Source organism: Pseudonaja textilis, chromosome 8 (genome assembly GCF_049901715.1).
Source record: "Pseudonaja textilis isolate UNSWEBS1 chromosome 8, rPseTex1.2, whole genome shotgun sequence".
Classification (NCBI taxonomy): Eukaryota; Metazoa; Chordata; class Lepidosauria; order Squamata; family Elapidae; genus Pseudonaja; species Pseudonaja textilis.
The window spans coordinates 20,594,677-20,615,470 of record NC_141997.1 but is presented as its reverse complement, the minus strand read 5'-3'; the positions used below and the strand labels follow the sequence as shown (position 1 = coordinate 20,615,470).

General features: G+C 38.2%; 2 protein-coding genes across 4 annotated transcripts in view; one reads left to right on the top strand and one right to left on the bottom strand.

Annotated features, from left to right (window-relative positions):
* TBC1D8 (TBC1 domain family member 8) overlaps window positions 1-8,522 on the top strand; it is a 45,029-nt gene extending 36,507 nt beyond the window's left edge. For both annotated transcript variants that reach the window (XM_026707554.2, XM_087938488.1), the window contains exons 11-20: window positions 42-159; window positions 813-1,098; window positions 1,490-1,619; window positions 1,715-1,813; window positions 2,152-2,220; window positions 2,921-3,164; window positions 4,782-4,847; window positions 5,565-5,654; window positions 7,008-7,108; window positions 7,644-8,522. In XM_026707554.2, the coding sequence (XP_026563339.1) occupies window positions 42-159; window positions 813-1,098; window positions 1,490-1,619; window positions 1,715-1,813; window positions 2,152-2,220; window positions 2,921-3,164; window positions 4,782-4,847; window positions 5,565-5,654; window positions 7,008-7,108; window positions 7,644-8,087 (1,647 nt within the window). In that variant the 3' untranslated portion in view covers window positions 8,088-8,522. The remainder of the gene's footprint in view (window positions 1-41; window positions 160-812; window positions 1,099-1,489; window positions 1,620-1,714; window positions 1,814-2,151; window positions 2,221-2,920; window positions 3,165-4,781; window positions 4,848-5,564; window positions 5,655-7,007; window positions 7,109-7,643) is intronic.
* An 858-nt stretch (window positions 8,523-9,380) lies between these two features.
* Window positions 9,381-15,651, bottom strand: RPL31 (ribosomal protein L31). Of its 2 annotated transcripts, none has more exons than XM_026707556.2 (5): window positions 15,565-15,651; window positions 13,777-13,883; window positions 12,413-12,538; window positions 10,003-10,115; window positions 9,381-9,450 (listed from the first exon to the last, which is right to left on the bottom strand). In XM_026707556.2, exons 2-5 carry the CDS (start codon window positions 13,881-13,883, stop codon window positions 9,419-9,421), a joined length of 378 nt encoding a protein of 125 aa, XP_026563341.1. In that variant the 5' UTR covers window positions 15,565-15,651; the 3' UTR covers window positions 9,381-9,418. The 2 variants fall into 2 exon arrangements, with proteins under 2 accessions (XP_026563341.1, XP_087794615.1); XM_087938489.1 differs by having other exon boundaries at window positions 15,205-15,588.
* Window positions 15,652-20,794: the final 5,143 nt, after the last annotated feature.

The following is a 20,794-nucleotide window of genomic DNA, read 5'->3' as shown; positions in this document are numbered from 1 at the left end:
CAAAGTCGCTTATATTTCTCCCCCCTCTTGTTTCCTAACAGTCCATGAATATATTGACCTCAGTTTTACTGCTATATGCTAAAGAAGAGGAAGCTTTTTGGCTGCTTGTATCTGTTTGTGAAAGGATGCTCCCAGATTATTTTAATCACCGGGTAATAGGTGAGTTGCCTTCTCTTTCTTTCTCTTTGTTATTGAGCTGTTTATCGTCAGTGATCTTTTTATTTATTGCTCTTTCTGAGATGAATTTATTTCTGAGATTTAGAGGCCACACAATTCCAAATTACTCTGGGTGGCTAACATCAAGTTAAAAGAAGAAAAACAGCAAGAAAATCCTGTACATTTGGATAAATCCACTCCCTCTAACAGAAGATATCTGCAAACATCCCACTCAGAATCCTGGGACAACAGCCAAGTTTTTAAAGTTTTCTGAAAAATCATCAGAATAGGGGTGAAATGGATTTCTGGGGTCTTTTTCTTTGGAGCAGCTTGACCACATAAATAACTTTAAAAAGTTATTCTCTTTCTTAATTATATTGTGATGTTTGAAATGGAAGTAATTCTACAGAATACCCTCCCTTCCAGTACTTGGCATCCCATAGTTCTCTCCACACACACAAACCCCAAGGCTGTAATAGGCTAAAATGCTTGAGAACTCAGTGATGTGCCAAGATTAAATTCATAGAAGCAGCACTTTTGGAGTAGTAAACTAGATTTATTTTTTATTGTCTTACATTGTAAATTGCATTTTAAATAAAGCTAAAGTAACAGATTCTTTCCACCTTAAGTAACCTGGCTTGGTGTGATTTTTACAGGTGCTCAAGTGGACCAGTCAGTATTTGAAGAGTTAATCAGAGAGAGACTTCCTGAATTAGCTGAACATTTTAAAGATCTTTCCACACTAGCTTCTGTTTCTTTGTCATGGTTCTTAACCCTTTTCCTGAGTATCATGCCCCTGGAAAGTGCTGTTAATGTTGTAGACTGTTTCTTCTTCGATGGGATAAAGGCCATTTTCCAACTGGGATTAGCTGTTCTGGAAGCCAATGCTGTGGAACTGTGCAGCAGCAAAGATGATGGGCATGCTTTGATGATTCTCAGCAGGTACTCTCCATGTTCTGACTGTTTCATCTAAGGTTGACATCATAGTAGTTTAAACTGCTTGTTTAATTCATCTGTTGCTTTGTTCGCATTAATAGATTTCTTCAGCAAAACAGTGCAACAGACATGAATGTTTAATAGGATGTATTATAACTCACTGCTGGATTGAACTGTTTTCAGCCCCAAACACTGTTCCTTCTAGAAACTCTTTCTGTACAGCTTGAAAAAAAAGCTTTCAATCTAAATCCTGTTATATAGAGATGCAACAAGCTCAGTAGAATTATTTGACAGTGAGAAAAAACGAGTTCAGTGTGTAAGTATGCAGTGAGGAATAAAAATATGCTTGCATCATGTTGCATATTTGGCAGTAGATTTAAGCATATCTCTATTTTAGATTTCTAGATCATGTTAAAAATGAGGAAAGCCCTTTGCCACCAATTGGAAACCAACATGCCTTTTTCAGTGACGATATGGAACCTTGTCCTATAACAGAAATAGCAGATCTAATACGGGATTCATATGAGGTAATGCCAAATGTAGTAGGTAGTGATTTTAATTAGAATTTTGAAGTATTCAAAGATTTCAAATGAAAATGAAAAACATCTTTTCCTTATTTTAGAAATTTGGAGACCATTCTGTGGAACAGATTGAGCACATGCGCTACAAACACAGGATCCGTGTACTCCAGAGTCACGAAGAAACCACTAAACAGAATGTGGTAAAGAGTTTTCAAAATCTTATTTTTAAACTTTAGAAAACATTTAAAAATGATTTCTAAAGAAGCAGAAAAATACTTCTTGAAATACAAAGCAACTGAAGCACAGGTGTGCAACTTACAGCTCTTTGGATGTTACTGAATGGAATGCAAATGTGTTCTTTTTTTCTTCACGCTCCATTCTTTTTCCTTTCACACACTGCAAGTTTCATTCAAAGTCAAATGATGAAAAGTAGGGCAAAAATACTTCAGATGAGGGCAAATTTGGGAACATTTATTTCAGCGGGGTTTTTTTGTATGCCTTAATATTTCGTCTAAACTCTTTCCTGTTTTCTCCTTAGCTCAGAGTGGTTATTCCAGATGTTTCTATTGTTCCAGAAGATTTGGAGGAATTATATGACTTATTTAAGGTATGCATTTTTTTCAGAAAAGTTTTGCATTAGATTAGATGCATTCAGATAAATATTGTGTATAGTTTATATTGAAAAATCAGCAAAGGTGTAATGTTTTGCAATATTTTAATGGCATCTAAGTACTTTAGCTTTTAGTTTTTCCAAAATCCTAAGAAAATTCTTGAATTAGTTTTTGATCAGATCTTTTCCATTTCAAACAATCTTTTAAGTGGTTAAGGTTAATGGAATAAATTGGCCTGTTCTTCTGGCATGAAAGAAGTTGTTACAATAGAAATAAATGTTTTATGTTATGTTTTTTCTTGGCAAATTATATAGCACAGAAAGGGAATCTATTTCTGAAATAAGTAAAAGGATAAGAAGAGCAAAGAATAGCAAAAAAGGGGTGCCTTCCCCAAATAATACTAACCTGGTTACACTTTTACTTCATTCCTCTTTAGTGCACATATTGCAGTTTTTCCAAGCTCTAACAGTATCATAGTGTCCTTTTCTTATTATGTTAACCTGCCAGTCATAAGAACTAAAAATACTCAGTTCCAGAACATTTAATATACATTAAACTTTAAGACCAACATGTAATGTTGACATTATGCAAATGTTCATATGAGCAAATAAATATGCAGTTGCCCACTACTAAAATCTTCCTGGATAAAATTTTCATTCTAATATTTGTTTTGTTTGTTTGCTTTGTTTTTTTCAGAAAGAGCATTTAATAAGCTGTTACTGGGAATGGAATAGTGCCGTTGTAATTCAGCGTCATGATCCAAGTAGACCATATGCTGAGCAATATAGAATTGATTCTCAGCAATTTACTAACCTTTTTAAACTTGTTTCACCTTGGATGTGTGGTGAACATACTCAGGTTCTAGCAGAAAGAACATTCCGCCTTTTGGATGAAAACATGGACCATCTGATTGAATTCAAAGCGTTTGTTAGCTGCTTAGGTGAGTATTCAATTTGCATTGATTTTCTCATGCAGCAAGTTTTCAGGAAAGTTATGGATCTAAATCAGGGGTGTCAAACTCACAGCATCGTAGCAGTGTCACATATCAGGACTTTTTTCTCCTTTGCTAAACAGATATGGGTGTGGCCAACGCATGACGCATCCGGCCCATGGGCTGGGAGTTTGGCAACCCTATGTCAACCCATAAATATTTCTATTGTCTTGTTAGAATTGCCAACAGAAAGGGAGAGGGGAGCAGTTTGCAAACAGAAACTGCATTCCATAAACGTTTTCAAAAATAGTAACTAGGTGACTGAAGTTTCTGCCGCACAGAATTCTAACTGGAGAGCATGATTGATGACTCTTGGCTATGAATGTGTCCCATTGGAGAATATGAATTACGATACACCCAGGGAGTGGGGGAAAACCAGGGTCAAGCGTGACAATGAATTATGTGCCTCAGGGTCGGCTCATCCAGGCAGTGCTCCGGACAGTTTAACTCCCAATAAATCCTTTTTAGGTTTGGCTCGAGATTCATGATTTAAATGGGGGCAACTGCTGGAATCCTGACACCCTAAACAGTGCAAATGCCACTGGGTTGTTGCACAAAAGATGCATGAGTCATAGAGAATATTAAGCTGTAAGTTTGCATTTTTAGCAATGTTTTACAGGATAAGCAAACTGACTCTCTGGACAATGAGTCACAAAAAATATGTGACAATAAATGTTGCTAGTCTAATGTGAAGCCAGAATGATTTGCTTGAATTGCTCTTGTGGAAATATTTTCATTCATTCTTGAATTTTACACTACTTTGTACAAGAAACACATTTGATTTTATAAGTTGCAAAATAATTGATAGTCCCTATCTTTCTCTCAATTGTTTTAATACCTGGAATTAATTGTAACTGTGACCTTTTCAGAAGATAACTTTATAAGGAAATTGCTAGGATTTGTCTTCAAAGCCAGTGCTGCTATTTTGGCATGTGAATTATGCCTGCCCTACTTTCTTTCATACGATTGTTCCAGTGGTGGGATTCAAATTTTTTTACTACCAGTTCTGTGGGCATGGCCTGATAGGTGTGGCTTGGTGGGCATGGCAGAGGAAAGATACTGTAAAATCTCCATTCCCACCCCACTCCAGGGGAAGGTTACTGCAAAATCCCACTCCCTCCCCACCCCACTAACCTGCTTTCCAGCTCCATCTTCCTGTGCAGTACAACGAAAGAATACCCAGCCGATCAGCTGGGACTTGGGAGGCAGAGAATAGATGGGGACAGGGCCAGTCAGATGATATTTGCTGGTTCTCCAAACTACTCAAAATTTCCACTACCGGTTCTCCAAAACTGGTCAGCAGAACCTGCCGTATACTCCCTCTGGATTGTTCTCAATGTTGTTTACATGCAAGATGTAGTCTAACACATTGTCATTCTTTGCTCTCCAATAAACTTAGATGTTTTCAAATACTATCAGCACAGAATTGTAAATTTGATTGAATTTTTAATCAAAGTTTAAATTCAGAACTTTTCCTATAATTATAATTTTTCACATAAATTGCAAGTTTTTATGCTTTAAGAAAAAGGAGACTCAAGCCTCTGGTATACTTTTTTCCTCCTACAGATATTATGTACAATGGAGAAATGAATGAAAAAATTAAACTGTTGTACAGATTACATATTCCTCCTGGTAAGAACTTTTAAAATTAATTTCCTTTCCTTTTGGATTAGTTTACCCCATTTGTATATATGAACTCTTTAGTTTTATCTGTAAACTTGAAATTCTGTACCTTATAGTGTGATCAGAAATTCATCTAATACCTATGGGTTAGATAAATTGATTCTGGTTTAACAAACAACATTGTATGACATCTTTCTTGAACACCTGGATTCAAAATTTACATTCTTGTCCGTAGCCTGACTTTCAGAAGTTTTGTACACTTAGCTCTTGGGAGTAATTTTGCTAAATGAGCAATCTTGGGCATTACCGTTGTGCTCTCTCCTCTATAAAAGATCTTCCTGATCATAAAATGATAAAAGGGCATGCTTTTTATTGATGGATTTGCAGTCCTTTCAAGTATCAGGACCATTAAACCTTTTTATCAGGTCCCGAGATCTTATGCTTCTGGCATAACCATTCAAGAGTCCAAGGGCGGCATTTAATGTGTATGCCTTTTAAAGGAAAGAACCCCCTCAAACTCACTTGTCTGATTAGTAGGGACATCTGATTCAACTTTCCCTAAGAGAGCTGTGTATCTGCATGTTTGGACAATTGAGGGGGAGTTGAATCATATTTCTTATACTTAAAAAAATTAGACCCGTTAAAAATCACAGACATGGTTCTATGATCTATGTGAATTCAACGCATTCTGCTAAATGTAATAATAGCATTACTTTACCATTATAGCCCTCACAGAAAATGAAAGGGACAGTCAGTCACCACTAAAGAATTCTTTGTTATCAACTTCAAGGCCATTAGTAATTGGAAAATCAAACAGTAAGTAATCTAATTTCAAATACAATTTTTTCCTGTAATTAATAAAATGAACTAACATAATGTAGTGGTCAAGATGGGGAGACCAATGTTGAGAACTATCCTTTAGCCCAGGGGTCGCCAACCTTTTGGACCCCAGGGACCACCAAACTCATAATTTTAAATTCCTGGGACCACTAACATGAATTTTGACTGATGGCGGCTTGCTGACATTGATGGGAGGGAGGAAGAGAGAGGGGAAGAGAGATCTGATCTAACTTCTCTCCCTCCGCATCTCTCTCTCACACACATACTCACAGAAACAGGAGTGGGATTCAAATGTCTTAACTGGTTCTGTGGGCGTAACCTAATTTGTGGGTGTGGCTTGGTGGTCATGTGACTGGCTGAGCATGGCTTGTATGTAAATATTATATTTATGTAAATATTGGATTTTTTTTTATAAACAAAGAGCAACTTTTGACCAAAATCAGGCAGAGCAGGCAGGCAGAGTGAGTTAATCACAGATTCAGAGATCTATCTTTCTGCCATCAGTTAGCTGAGTCTATCCCATAAAATTTGCTTGCAAGCAAACTCACAAAATTAACTCACAACACACCATGTATTTTTTATTTTTTTAAAAAGCAACTTTTACCCGAAATCAGGCAAAACAGGCAGGCAGATTGAGTTGTTCACAGATTCACTTAGAGATGTGTTTCTGCCATTGGCTAGCTGAGTCTGCACTGCTTCAGTCCTAAGGAAGGTTCAGCTCTGCTTAGAGCTGAAGATCTAAAGATTAGCTAAAAAGCAAGAAATCCAGCGATTTCCTTCTTTCTAGCTAATCTAAATTTCCTGGCGCAGCAGAACAGTTGATGGTCAGAAAAAGGAAAAATAGCAATTTAGCAGGCAAGTTTGTCATGTAAGGAATGAGTGGGTGGGGAGGGTTCCCGCAGGCCATGTGGGCGGCGCAGCCTTGTGTTCCTGCGCATCCTGGATTGTTTTGGGGGTGCTTTGGGATGGCATTTCTCTGTAGACCAACAAAATTTTCTCGTGGACCACCAGTGGGCCGCAGTCCACCTGTTGGTGACCGCTGCTTTAAGCCAAACTTCTTATGGGGGAAGATGAGAGGGAATATTGCATAAACTCATGAACATAAGGTAGGATCTAAATCTAACAAGTTAATAACATTTTCTGCCATAAGATATGGGGAGTGTCACTGCAGGAATGGCTGTAATGAATTTAGATTCCAAAAACAATTTCACTGACGTGTCAGACAATACACCTGACATTTCTGGAATAAGAAAAGCAAAAAACATGTCCAGTATCATTCAATGTTACATTTTAATGTTCACTTCCTAATCATATATATCTTTTATCTAGGTGATGGCATAGATTACCAGAAGCAGTTGAAACAGATGCTGAAGGATTTAGCCAAAGAAAAAGATACCAAGTCTGAAAAAGAACTACCTAAAATGAACCAGGTACAAGATGAATTGTAATATGCATGACTTTTGATTCTGAGGAAGCCACACTTACAACTCAGCCTATAGATTTCTGCTATGGTAGTAATATGAAACAGAAAATGTCAGACAGTAGTATTAATCTGTGCTAAAAGGTGAAGATCTGCATGACTGCAATTCCCAGCTTCACTCCCCCAGAATACTGCAGCATTTTTCCTTTGCTACATCCATTTGCGCCAATCTGGGTGGTTTTTCTTTCAACACTTTTATCTTCAACATTTGTACACTTGAGATAACGATCTAGCTAAAATGCTTTCTTATAACCCAAAGAAAAATATTAAGATATTGCTTTAATGCTATCTCCATAGCCCCTCCTTAGAATAAGACGAAGGATGAGAGCACTATAGTCAAGTTGAAGTCTTTTTTTAGGCAGACTGGAAAACAAACCTTAAACAACGATTGTACTTCCATTAAATTAAAGCAGCTTTAATAAGCTATGTATTTTGGAAAATAAGTCACTAAAATTGCATTATGTTGATCTTATCTCCCTTTGTAGCAAGAATTTATCCAGTTCTGTAAGACCTTGTACAGCATGTTCCATGAGGATCCGGAAGAAAACGAGTTGTATCAAGCTATAGCTACAGTGACTACATTGTTACTTCAGATTGGAGAAGTTGGCCAAAGAAGCAGCAGCTCAGGCTCCGATGATTTCAGTGAGGATTTCCAGACAGAGGCCTCTACTTCAGAGCAAGATAAAGTTTTTACAGACACTGTGAAAATCTCAAAAAATGTGCCCTCACCTGCAACAGGAGACTGGATTGTTTCTTTTGAACAAATCTTGGCTTCCCTATTAACTGAACAATCCCTGGTCAATTTCTTTGAGAAATCCTTAGAATTGAAACCAAAACTAGAGAATGCAAAGCTGACCCAATGCAACTCCAAATCAGGTGGTGCAAGCCAGCCCTCACGAGGTGAAATTGAACAGCTAAATGTACAGTAGCAACCAACGGTTATGTACTACCAAAATGCATACTGTAATTTTAGGGCTTTTGGACCAACACAAATATTTAATACTCTTGGGAGCTTTAAAGCCAAAACACAACTTAAATTGTGGTTTTGGGGTAAAGAGACCATCTGTTTTTGTTTTGAATGTAATTTAAAACTCCATCTTCACTTTGAAAAATTTAAGCAATTGTACCAAAAAGTAAAAAGAAAGCAACTCCCAGTTGACAACTTTGGCCAACTACAGGTTTTATGAATTGTTGCCTTTTTTGCACTAATGTTCGTTTCAATGCTGGTAATTGAAACTATTAATATATTTGAATCAAAGTTTGTATGTCTTGCTTTCAATGTTCCATGTACATGAACTATGACTTTCATTTTTCTGTGTGTGCACTTTTCAATAAAAGATTTTTGTATCTGTTGCTTTTCAGATTAATCCATTTCAAGTATGTCATGTGAATGTGTTAGGCAATTTAGAAGGTATTATGATTGGAAAGATTTCAAATTGTGATGTGTGTTGGTCACCTTACACATTTTGTTTTCTTCCCCAAAAGCCTTTGGATACCTGTCTAGCATAGGAATGGAAGCTGGAAAAAGCCTGTTTTGATGAAGGGTAAGTCATTTTCAAGGGGTAAAAATAGATGACTTAAGGAATTCAGTTTACTTCTAGAAACCCATCATTTGAAAAAATAAAAAATAAAATGCTTGCTTGGGACTATCCATTCTATGGGCTGCAAATCTGATGCTAATGGCTACATTTTGCTTTTAAGTACCTTGCATTAAGTAGTACCTGAAAATTGTATAAACAAAAGGACACAATAAATCTTCAGCACATTGGAACTTGCATAAAACTTTACGTTCTCTCTCTACTTGAAGGAAAAAAATTCCTGTAAACAGCATCTTCATTGTGAAATTCTTGCAGTCTTAATTGTTGATCTGAAGGGTATTATAATTATTTAATTCTTTTAATCCAATTTTGACATGTCCTAAAATCATACATTTATTTCATTCCAGTGCTTGCAAGAGAAATTGTTTTGCAAGAACAGGAAGACTGAAGAAGGTCTCACTTTGTTTCACTATCTGACAAGAGGAGTCAGCAACCCATTAGAAAATTTGGCTTCTCATATATCAGACATTCCAAGAAAGACAACAGCATTGCCCTGTTTTTCTTCATATCATTAGAATTATCAAGAAACATTGTGACCTACCAGGCAATTGGAAGGCTTTGTGGAATTCAACTGCTGATCAGTAACCCAGAGTAATCTGATTGCAAAAAAGATACATCTACATGTTTTAATACCAATTTAGTATTTTTATTGTAATAAAATCTTAGTTTTCATCTACATTAACAGTCTGTAGACCTGCAAACAAAGGAAAAAGAAACAATGAAACCATAAGTTACTGAGAGCGGAATATACAAGTGATCCTCAATTTACAACAGTTCAGTTAGTGATTGTTCAAACTTACGATACTAATATGAGCATTTTTCACACTTATGGCCTTTGTAGCAGCCCCAGGATCATGTGATCAAAATTCAGTTGCTTGGCAACTGATTTGTACTTATGACTGCTGCTGCTTCTCAAGATCACATGATCACCTTTTGCAACCTTTTGATAAGCAAAATCAATGGGAAAGCTGGATTCACTTAAACTATGGAACTAACTTATAAACTGCAGTGATTCACTTAACAAAAGTGGGAAATGTCATAAAATGGGGCAAAACTCAACAAATATCTCACTTAAAAATAATTAGGCTCAATTGTCATAAGTTGAGGACTACCTGTACTAATAGAATATCTCATATGCAATATATATGTAACATTTTTCTGGAAAATAGTGCAATTACTTCTAAACATTGGTACAACTACATTTAAACAAATATGGGTCTCTCTTCTAATATAGAATACAATTTACCTTTGAAGGTGGTGACTGGCACATAGGTAACCAGTGTATACAATTTATTGGGTGAATCTTCATCCTCATTGCGCTTTCGGGATAAGCGTACTCGGATACGATAAGGAACATTCCTGTAAAATATTGGCAATGTTTAGAAACATGTTTTGTTTAATGCTAGTACTTTGCTATCTGAAAGGTAGGCAAATTATGTATAATAGCAGATTACTTTTCGTTTTTTTTAACTAAAAAACCCCAATGTAAAAATTTTGCTTTATTTCTAGCTTCTGTGCTTATTTAAACTAATGTTAATTACAGGCAGTCCTGCCTTAATTACAATTTAGATTGGCAACTCCATCACTAAGCATTGTTGCTAAGCAGAAAATCAGATAGTAATGATAGGGTTGCACCACTTCCTGTTTGGTCATTATGCAAGACATCACATGACTGTGATTTTACTTCCGCATTCTCCATTAACTGTTAGTAGGAATCCTGATGTGAAGCATACAAATGGCACTCACATGACCTCAGATCGATCAATCAATCAGAACAGAACTGGAAGGGACCTTGGAGATTTTCTAGTCCAACCCCCTGCTCAAGCAGAGCCTCTTCACCATTTTAGACAGGTGGTTGTCTAGTCTTTTCTTTAAAACCTCCAGGGATGAAGCACCTACAACTTCTGAAGGCAGGCTGTTCCACTGGTTAATTGTTCTCACTGTTAGGAAGTTTCTCCTTAATTCTAGGTTGCGTCTCTTCTTGATTAGTTTCTGTCCATTGTTTCTTGCCTTGCCTTCTGCTGCTCTGGAAAATAAGTTGACCTCCTCTTCTTTGTGATAGCCCCTTCTTTTCTCTAGATGGGCCATACCCGATTCCTGCAGCCATTCTTCATGTTTTTGTCTCCAGGCCTTTATAATAATCTTAGCTACTCTTCTTTGCATTGTTTCCAAAGTCTCAACATCTCTTTTTAAATGTGGTGACTAAAACTGGATGCAGTATTCCAGATGTGGTCTTACTAAGGATTTATAAAGTGATACTAATACTTCACATGATTTTGATTTTATGCCTCTACTTATACAACCAAGGATTTTTTGACTGCTGCCACATACGGCTGGATCATGTTAAAGTGATTGTTCACTAGGACTCCAAGGTCCCTCTCAGTTACTGTTTTTGAGTCAGGTTTTGTCTAACCTATATTTATACCTTTAGTTTTTCCTGCCTAAGTATAAAATCTTGCTTTTCTCCACATTAAATTTCATGTTGTTGGATAGGGCTCATTGTTCAAATCTATCAAGATATTTTTGGATCCTGAGCTTATCTTCTAGGGTGTTGACTATTCCTGCCAACTTAAGTGTCATCTGTTAATTTGATGAGTTCCCCTTCCTCATCTAAGCCATTTATAAAGATATTGAAGGGTATTGGGCCTAAAACAGAACCTTGTAGTACCCCATCGGTCCCTTCCCCCCATACAGATGTGCGTTGAGTACGGTTTGTCAACCAGTTACTCGATGATGCGAGTAAATGAAAGGATTGATCGCAAAGCTGGATCAATCCTAATTTCCAGCAGTCATTAAAAAAGACAGTAAGCAAGGACTACCTGTAAACTATTCAAGAGAACGACCTGAATCACTTGGATTTAACTGCATCAAATTATAAGAACTGTAAAGTACAGGTAGTCCTCGAGTTTGCCCCATTTTTTGAGTTTGCCCCATTTTACAACTTTTCTTGCCAGTTAAGTGAATCATTGCATTTGTTAAGTTTGTAAAATGGTTGTTAAGTGAATCTGGATTCCCCATTGACTTTGCTTGTCAGATCGCAAAAGGTGATCACGACTCCAGAACATTGCAAGTGTCATAAATGTGAGTCAGTTTCCAAGCATCTGAATTTTGATCATGTGACCGTGGGGAGGCTGCAATGGTGGTAAGTGTGAAAAACAGTCATAAGTCACTTTTTTCAGTGCTGTTATAACTTTGAATAGTCACTAAATGAACAGTTGTAACTCAAGGACTAGCTGTACCTTAAGAAGCACCGGACATTCTCAATCCAACTTACTTCACAGGGTTGGGGTGGGGGGTGGGGGGAAGGGGAATGAAAGATAAAAGTGTTATGTAAGGGAGAGCCTTGCATTTGTGTGAAAGGGATGACAAATAACTTCGTACATTTTCGGTTTTTTCCCTTCAATCCTGTCCAATATTCAGAGACTCTCTGGATAAGTCTGTTTTCTTGGTAAGGTTTTTTTCAGAAGTGGTTGGCCATGGCTTTCTTGCTTACCAGTTCTTAAAAAATTTCACCAGCCAGTTTAGCAGTTGAATGTATTAAAATACTATATTAGCCTCTCATCATACCCAGTCTTACTTGTGCAAGCACTGAGTATTCCTTTGCACTGAGCAAAGAACAGGAGAGCACCTCGATCAAGGAAACAGTCTGATGATACCTTATTCCTTTCGTCCAGACAGCCTTGTTCAAACGGGTATCAATGCGTACATCAGGAGTACCCATTTCCTTCATGGCAAATTTTCGAATCTCCTTAAGAGCACGAGGAGCCCGTTTCTTGAAGCCCCTAAGAGTACAAAAATAAATAAAGACTGTGCCATCAAGTCAGAGATTCTGCTTTTATATTTAGACATCAGCTTTACATAATAAAAAAGGTATGCACATTCAAAGGAATGTTTCATACATACCTTTTCACAAGCTATATGTGCGAATGCTCACGTTCAATATTTTCCCTGCCTTCACACACACAAAGCAGAACCAGGCTTTGAAGCAATTATACATCCTGAGACAGAACTGCTTTAAAGCTGTGAGGAAGGGTGCTTCATTCATTCTAACACACCCAGTTTTTTTAAAATGCTTGTACAGCCTGAATATAAAGGATATAAATCTTGTATAAAAAAACCTCTATTTAAAAAAAATATTACTTTCACTATTACATAATGGTATGTTCAAATATTTATTACAAAGACCAGTGAATTAAAAATGAGTATCTAATTAAAAGTTCTAGAATAAAATGGTAAGAAATAACAAATGAAATCTATGATGAAATAACAATTTGGCAGCCTATCAGTTGCACATAAACAAGAGCACAGACTTAGCTATAATGTAATATTAATCATATTGTGAAGGCCTGTAGTTATCAGGCACTAAAACACAACAGGGATAATAGTATCAAAAGATTTAGTGCATTAATTGTATACAATGATTATAATGGATTGTTCATCAGGTTCCGGCAAATCTTTAATGCAGGTGCAAGAATCTAGTCACTTGCATTGTGACTATGATACTTTTGGTATGTTTTAGAAACTATCTGCAGAAGCAAAATTCAGGAACTTCAGTGTTCTAAACAGGTATTTTAGGGCAAAAAAAAGGCAAATTCAGGAAGCTCTAGAGAGCTCTCAAACTACAACCTTGATAGCAGCACTTTGACAGTGGTGGTGTCATAGTTTGATAAAACAATATTATAGCTAGCTGGACAATATTTTCATTTCAGGCTTTTCTATAAACTGAACAGATTATGGCAACACTAAATACAACCTTTTCAGAGCTTTTACCTAAGCCAGTCCATAATACCCCAGAAATTTCATTGGCCTTGTGGGACTAAATGCTTCTAATATCTGTGCCATTCTGCATTATTATTTTTTTCAAATAAGTCTGATAACTACATCTTATGAACCAACCTTAGCAATCACTGATCTATTTCTGAATTTTAAAAAAGTAAAGCTATTTTAAAAAGGAATGAACAAAACGTTGTAAGTTAAAACAGCCTGATCAAAATTCCAGTAGAGAAAAAAAATCACTCACACGCCATGGATCCTTTTGTGAATATTTATAGTATATTCTCGAGTAACCACCTCATTGATGGCTGATCGGCCTTTCTTCTTTTCACCACCTTTCTTTGCAGGGGCCATCTATTTCATAATATGCAACAAAAATAGAATATTTTACACAGAATTTTGTAGAATAGCACAACATCAAAATGTATTATACAAAGTTTCACACAATGCATAGATACCCAATTAAAAACAGTTCTTTTAATTTCCATTGCTAAAAGTGAATCTAATTATTTAATAATTAATAATGCTCACTGTTTAACTAGTTCCAGAGGACAAATCGCTTGTGATAGCAGAATATGTAATAGGATTACTCTTGTTTTTGCAATCCTTTATTCTCTACAAAATCTGGTGCCAAATTTTGGGACAGCCCAAAAGCCGTTTTGAGCAACATTCCTTTTGAAAAAGTGTAAAGGCAATGCTAGTTTTTTGTCCAACATACTTTCATATATACTAATTATACCATTTATTTTATTAGAATGAAATATCTAACTACTATTTTTTTTGCATTGGAAGTACCATTGCCAAGGCACTTCCAGGTTGAAAGGATTAGCCAGTAAGATCACCATTGTCCAGGGGATGCTCACTGAAGTGGTACCTATATATTTATTTCCATTTGCACACTTTCAAAAAGCTAGGTGGGCAGAAGCTGGGACAAATTGATGGGAGCTCACCCAATATCTAACAATTTGAAAGACAGACATGGGACTAAAACATAGTGGCAAAATAAATTTAGAGGTTAACAATACGTGTCGCTGAGTCTCTGCTATAACATCACCTTCAGTCCCTTCAAATCTTGAGTTACTGGGTATTATTCTATTAATAAGTGTTGCAACTAAAATACAACTGAGAATTGGTGTATCCTATAGGACCCCAAATACTGCATAAGAAATCCTACCTCAGCAAAACTCTAGAATAGCATTCAGTGGTGCAATTCTCTACAACTACAGTACGTGGAGTTATCAGTAGGGAGGAGAGGAAAAAAACCTTTTAAAACTTAGAATTTACTTATGGTTGCTGTACAGCTTTAAGACTTGTGGACTTCAAGTCCCAGAATTCCTCCTCCAGTCATGTTAGCTCATGAATTCTGGGAGTTGAAGTCCACAAGTCTTAAACTTGCCAAGTTTGGAGACCTCTGCTATATAGCTACACAGCAGCTAAAGAAAAGCACAAATGGCTGATGCTCTGGAGAAAAACCGTCCATCAAGGAAGTTATCCTACATCACAACAAGTGACTCTACGTCTAAGGACAAGAATACACTAATTCACGATTCATATTCGGGCAATGAGTTAAAACTTTTGGAATACACTGTTTTATTGATTAGTAGTAAAGATGAGAATCCTATTTTTGCCCATGCCAAAAGCATTATTAGGTGGACAAAAATACGTTGTCACTTACAGGGATTTTTGACTTTCTATGTACCTTCCTGGAGACTTCTTTAGAATAATACACATATATTATAGATCAACATCTACTTCCCAGCCTGTTTTGTATTAAGTCATGATTGTGGCTTCTAATCCTCTCTACTTTCACACACTGAAACGAAAGGCCCTGCGTGCAGGCCGGCACTGCGAGCGAAAAAAAAAAAACATTTCGGGCATTTATGGGGAAATCCTTCAACGTCAGCGCGAAAATATACAGCCCTCCGTGAGCGACATCATTCCAACAGCCGGGCTGGCTCAGAGCCCCGGCCCTAAAAAGGCCCAGCGATACGGATGGAGTCAGATAACAACCAAAACCCACATTACGGCTACTCACCCTGCTTAGGACAAGCTCGGAAAGGAAGAGCCGCAGGAATTATGGGAGGAAATCAAGGAAACCGGAAGTATCATAGAGATCGAAAAAAGATCAACAGAAAAAACTTCCGGGTTAGAAGGCGGATATTGAGCGGGCGGGGGGTTGTTGGTTGGGACGGGAGTCGTGCTGTTTTATCCCCCCCCCCCCGTTTAGTTAAGTGGAAATTATAAACATTCATAAGACGCAGTGAAAAGAAAAAAAAGTATACATTAGTATTGTACTGGGTTTTTGCTATCTTTCTTTAGAAAGACAAGAGACTCGAGTGGCTTTTAAATATTCTTAAAACAGAATAAAAAGTGTAAGAGCGTATTCTCCCATTGAAAAATCCTTGATTGAGGTTGGGTAATAAAAAGAGGAACTAAGAGCGCCCAAGCCAATTGTATACCATGTAAAACTGCCTTTTTATTCTCCTACTTTCCCCATGCTCATTCTCAAATCATCAACTGTTTGTTCCGAGTCCCCTTGGGAATAAAAGAAATGGCTTAGTTTGGGATTTTCCAATCTTTTGCGGTGGCGATTGGAAAGAAAAAGCCTGCCTGAGAAGAAATCAAATTTTAAATAAGAGATAAACCAGTTTGGAAATCCCCAGGTTTTGGGGACTTAACTGCCACAGACCAGCCAGCATGACTAATGAAGTACTGAGAAAAATGTAATACTGTATTAATTCTGCAGGCCACCACGTGGTCTTTTGCCTGGTACCACTTGACCTCTCCAAGTTAATTGATAGCTTGTTAAGCAGGAATATAATCTCATTTCATTTTTTCTTGGGCACCCATAGGAAGAAGAACACCTACAAAGAATCATTTGAATACAATGGCCATGCAACTCATTGATTTAATATCCTTTCTGTTTGGAATCACTATAGCTGTCAGTATTTCAGAATAATTGCAGCATGATTATTTCAGCATTCCTGATAGCGTAGTGTATATAAAAAAATCTTTTATACCCAATACACATTCTGTCTATCAAAGAAAACTAATTCTTTCTTTATGCTTACTTTATTGTGTATTTACAGTAGATGGAAAAACTTTTACATTCCAATACTCAGAATTTCAAGAACCACATTCCAATGTTGACAGAGGGAAGTAAAGCAGATAGAATCCATAAAATAAAACCAACATCCTAAATAGCAGTATCCATTACAGATACCTCCCCTGTATACTTTTTTAGAAGTAAACAAATCAGTACTTCCACATGCCTTTTCCCTGCATAGCACCTTGAAATAGGCACGGTTATTCTGTAATTGTCCAGAGCTGCTGTACTAGTGAGGTGGGTGGCATATAAATTTAATAAATAAAAGTTTTTCAGTTTCTTCTTTGCAAACCTATTCAGAAGTGATTTTCACAAGTTTTATGTGGCTTTTTTCCAGATAAGCATGTATAAGCCTGCTTCTCCCCCACCACCCTTAAGTGCATCTTAAGGATCAGAGATGTGGTGCTTGCCATCCTGTAACCCCAAATAACTTCCTGTATAGTTACACTCTGCACCAGCTGAATCTTCCTGGTGGTCTTTAAGGGTAGCCCCATATAGAATGTGACACAGCAGAGTTCTCAACCCCTTTAAATACCTTTTGTTATCATGGACCATGGCTATGGACCCTCAAGATTTATATCATGATTTAAATCAGTGGTTCCCAAACTTTTTATGTCCACAAACTCATCCTCGGTGCCCCCCACCCAGGGGTGGGATTCAAATTTCTGTGGGCGTGGCATAATTTGAGAGTGTGTCCTGCTGGTCACGTGACTGGCTGACGTGGCCTGCTGGTCATGTGACTGGGTGGGCGTGGCCAGGTGACTGGCAAACCAAATACAAGTGGTCCTCACTTAATGGCCGGTTGTTTAGCAAGTGTTCTAATTTATGACTGGCCTCCCCAGAGCTACTTGACCTGTTTTTGGAGTTTTGACAGCTTTAGATCAGGGGTCTAAATTGCACCCCTGCCTTTGTGTGTGTGTGAGAGGGAGAGACAGAGGTTGGATCAGATCTCTCTCTCTCTCCCACCAACGCCAGAAAGCCACTATCAGTCAAAATTCATATTAGTGGTCTCCGGGATTTAAAATTATGAGTTTGGTGGTCCCTGAGGTCCAAAGGTTTGGCGACCCCTGATCTAAAGGGTGAGCCTCAGAGAGGAAAAGAGAGAAAAGTAAGGGAAAGGGACAAAGAAGAGGGGATGGATGGAAGGGACAGAAAGAAATAAAGGAGGGAGGGAGGGAGGAGAAAGATAATGAGATATCTATTCTAGTCCAATCACCTGCTCCAGCAGGGTTAGAAGGGAGTGTGTCTGTGTGTGTGTTTGTGTTTTCCTTGTAATTTAGCAGTACATTTTGGTTCTGCCTTCTTCAGAATTGGCACTGTAATGCATTGGGGAAACGTAATTTTTTAGGGTGGAGATCTGGTCCAATGGATCCTGTTCAGAGCCTCAGCAAAATGTGAGCTTCCTGATAGTCTTGACCATGTTTCGTCCACAAAACCTTTAAAAGAAGCCAAAGAGGTTTCAATGTGCTGGCAAAGATGTTTCAATGTGGAAAAGGGCCTCAGCCTAAACTAGGCCTCATTCAATCTGATGCATCAGGTCTCTCTTTCTCTTTCCCTCCCTCCCTCCCTGACTGGCTTTGCTCTACTTTCCCGATGTGCCTGCGGGGCCGGCACTTCGAACATGGATGGATGGATGGATGGACAGACAGAATGCAACAGCGGCAACACTTTGGGAAAGTGGTGGTGGTGGCTTTTCTCAATGTGCTGCCACATTTGAGACGCCAGTTCCGGTGCAGTACAACAGTCAATGGGGTAAGCCTGCAGGGCCGGCAGCTTGAACGCTCCCCTGCCGCCTCTTAGCGTCCCCAAGGGGGCTGGAAGAGAGGCACTAAGAGGAAGCGGGGGGGGGGGTTCACCCATTGACTAGCATCGCTCCGGAGCCAGCGCCTCCAATGCGGAAGCGGTGGCACATTGTGCTGCCGCGGCTGTGTTCAACACGCCACCCCCTGCTGCCTCTTACCACCCCTCTGCTGGCCCCCTTGGGGATGCTAAGAGGCGGCAGGGGGGCGTTCGAGGCACCGACCCTGCAGGTTCACCCATTGATTATAGCACCACTCTGGAGCCGGCGCCTCAATGGGTGAACCTGCAGGGCCAACCAGCACCTTGAATGCCCCCCTACCGCCTCTTAGCACCCCTCTGCCAGCCCCCTTGGGGACGCTAAGAGGTGGCAGGGGGTGGTGCATCAAATGCAGCTGCGGTGGCACATAACGTGCCACCGCTTCCGCATTGGAGGCACTGGTTCCAAAGCGTTACTACAGTCAGTGTGTGAATCTGCAGAGCCAGCACCTCGAACGCCCCCCTGCTGCCTCTTAGCATCCCCAAGGGGACCAGCAGAGGGGCGCTAAGAGGCGGCAGGAGGGCAGCATGTCGAACACGGCCGTGGCGGCATGTAACATGCCACCGCTTCCGCATTGGAGGTGCCGGCTCTGGAGCGGTGCTACAGTCAATGAGTGAACCTGTAGGGTCGGCGCCTCGAATGCCCCCTGCCGCCTCTTAGCACCCACTTGCTGGCCCCCTTGCCTCTTAGCATCCCCCTAAGGCATCCCACTGCCCCCCAGGGGACACTTTGGGAATCACTAATTTAAATCATAACATTTTTTCAAGCCTTTGTGGCCATTATGACATTGTGCCCCATCCAGGGGTCTGCAGATTGAGAACCACTGTGTTACCGTAATCTACTCTGACTTGTTACATAGGAAGAAGATAAATCCAGTTGATAAAGTGGGTGTAAAGTGAACATGAAGAGAAGTAGTTAGTTCAGGCAGGGGAAAAAACAGTTTCAAAATAATTTTATTGATTACAGATTATTGGACCTAAGATTCTTTTTCAAATAATTTTATTAAGAATTATACATGAAGAGAATAGAAGTCAATACAAACTACAAAAATACAAACAGAAAAATATAAAAGGAAAGGTGGGTGTAATTTAAAAAAGGAGAAAGGGAAAGAAAAAGAAAAAAGAAATAACTTTCCCCTTCAGCAGGTAAAAATAATTTTAATAACTTAACACTACTTCTATATAAAACAGAATCTCTCTTCTCCCCATGTCTCATCTCTTAGATAAGGAAAATAAGGTCCAAATAGTACATAACTCCATCTTTGCCAGCTAATGTCCAATCAGGGCAATCAAATATAATTTATTTTCTTCTTTTAACCATGGTTGAAAAAGTCTACCATGTACATCTTTTCTAATTTTTAGAATTATTCTTTAAACCTTTTTTTTTAAGTCTCAGAGGTAGTCTGCTGCTCATCTGTGTTTCAAAGCAAAAATCCTTCAAAATTTTAACAGATTTATATCAATAAATAAAATTATCCTTTGTCACTTAAAAAAATTCCTTCCAAATCTTAGCAAACCTCTTTTGTTTATTCAGATTAAAAAAACATCCAGATCAGATTCCTGGTTTAATACCTGCTCATCTTTAAAGAATGAGTCATCTATCTGATCCACTTGTATTACATTTAAATCCTCTTCAAATAAATTTTACAACTTCATTTGGTTTTACAACTTCATTAGAATAAGCTCTGACAATTTTTTAATCATTTGATTCATTCTATTAAAAAATGGCCTAATGATATTTTTGTTCTTTATCCTCTGGTTCTAGTGTCCAGCCTTCAAGTTCTCCTTATCATTTAAAAAAATTAAAGCAATCCATTTTTCATTGAGAAAATATATTCTAAATAATTCAAAATTATAATTACAAATCCTTCTACCCCTTAATCTGTTACCAACTTTCAAAATCCATCTACTAAGTTCGTTTTTCCTCCAAATATAATATATTTCTAAAACTTAAAATCAAATTCACACCATGGTTTTTTAAGGAGGTGGAAACTCGCAATGAATATAGTAAAACTTTGCTGAACAGTCTTTATATGCAAAAAAAACCACCCCAAACAAAAATCAAAAACATGATTAAGATATAAGGCTTGGGTTAACTTAATATCCATAAAGGCTGTTTTATGAGTATGAGCTTAATATAGTCCCAATTGTAAGCCATACCAGGTATAGATGTTTAAAAGCAGCAGTTTCCACAGTCTGCTCATGAGAAGCTGCTGCCCAGAGCCACATGGATAATCTCAATTACATCTTCTTTGTTCTGGAGAGATTATTGCTCATGTGACTGGGGAATGCTGCAACTAGCATAAGTGCAAGCCAAGTGCTC

What these genes read in the sequence shown, in the direction of transcription:
- RPL31 (XM_026707556.2), bottom strand. Translation starts at nt 13,883, where the DNA reads ATGGCCCCTGCAAAGAAAGGTGGTGAAAAGAAGAAAGGCCGATCAGCC. An exon ending in GTCTGGACGAAAGGAATAAG is followed by an intron (nt 10,116 to 12,412) that starts GTATCATCAGAC and finishes AATATTTTACAG; the next exon opens with GAATGTTCCTTATCGTATCC. An exon ending in GCCAGTCACCACCTTCAAAG is followed by an intron (nt 9,451 to 10,002) that starts GTAAATTGTATT and finishes CTTTGTTTGCAG; the next exon opens with GTCTACAGACTGTTAATGTA.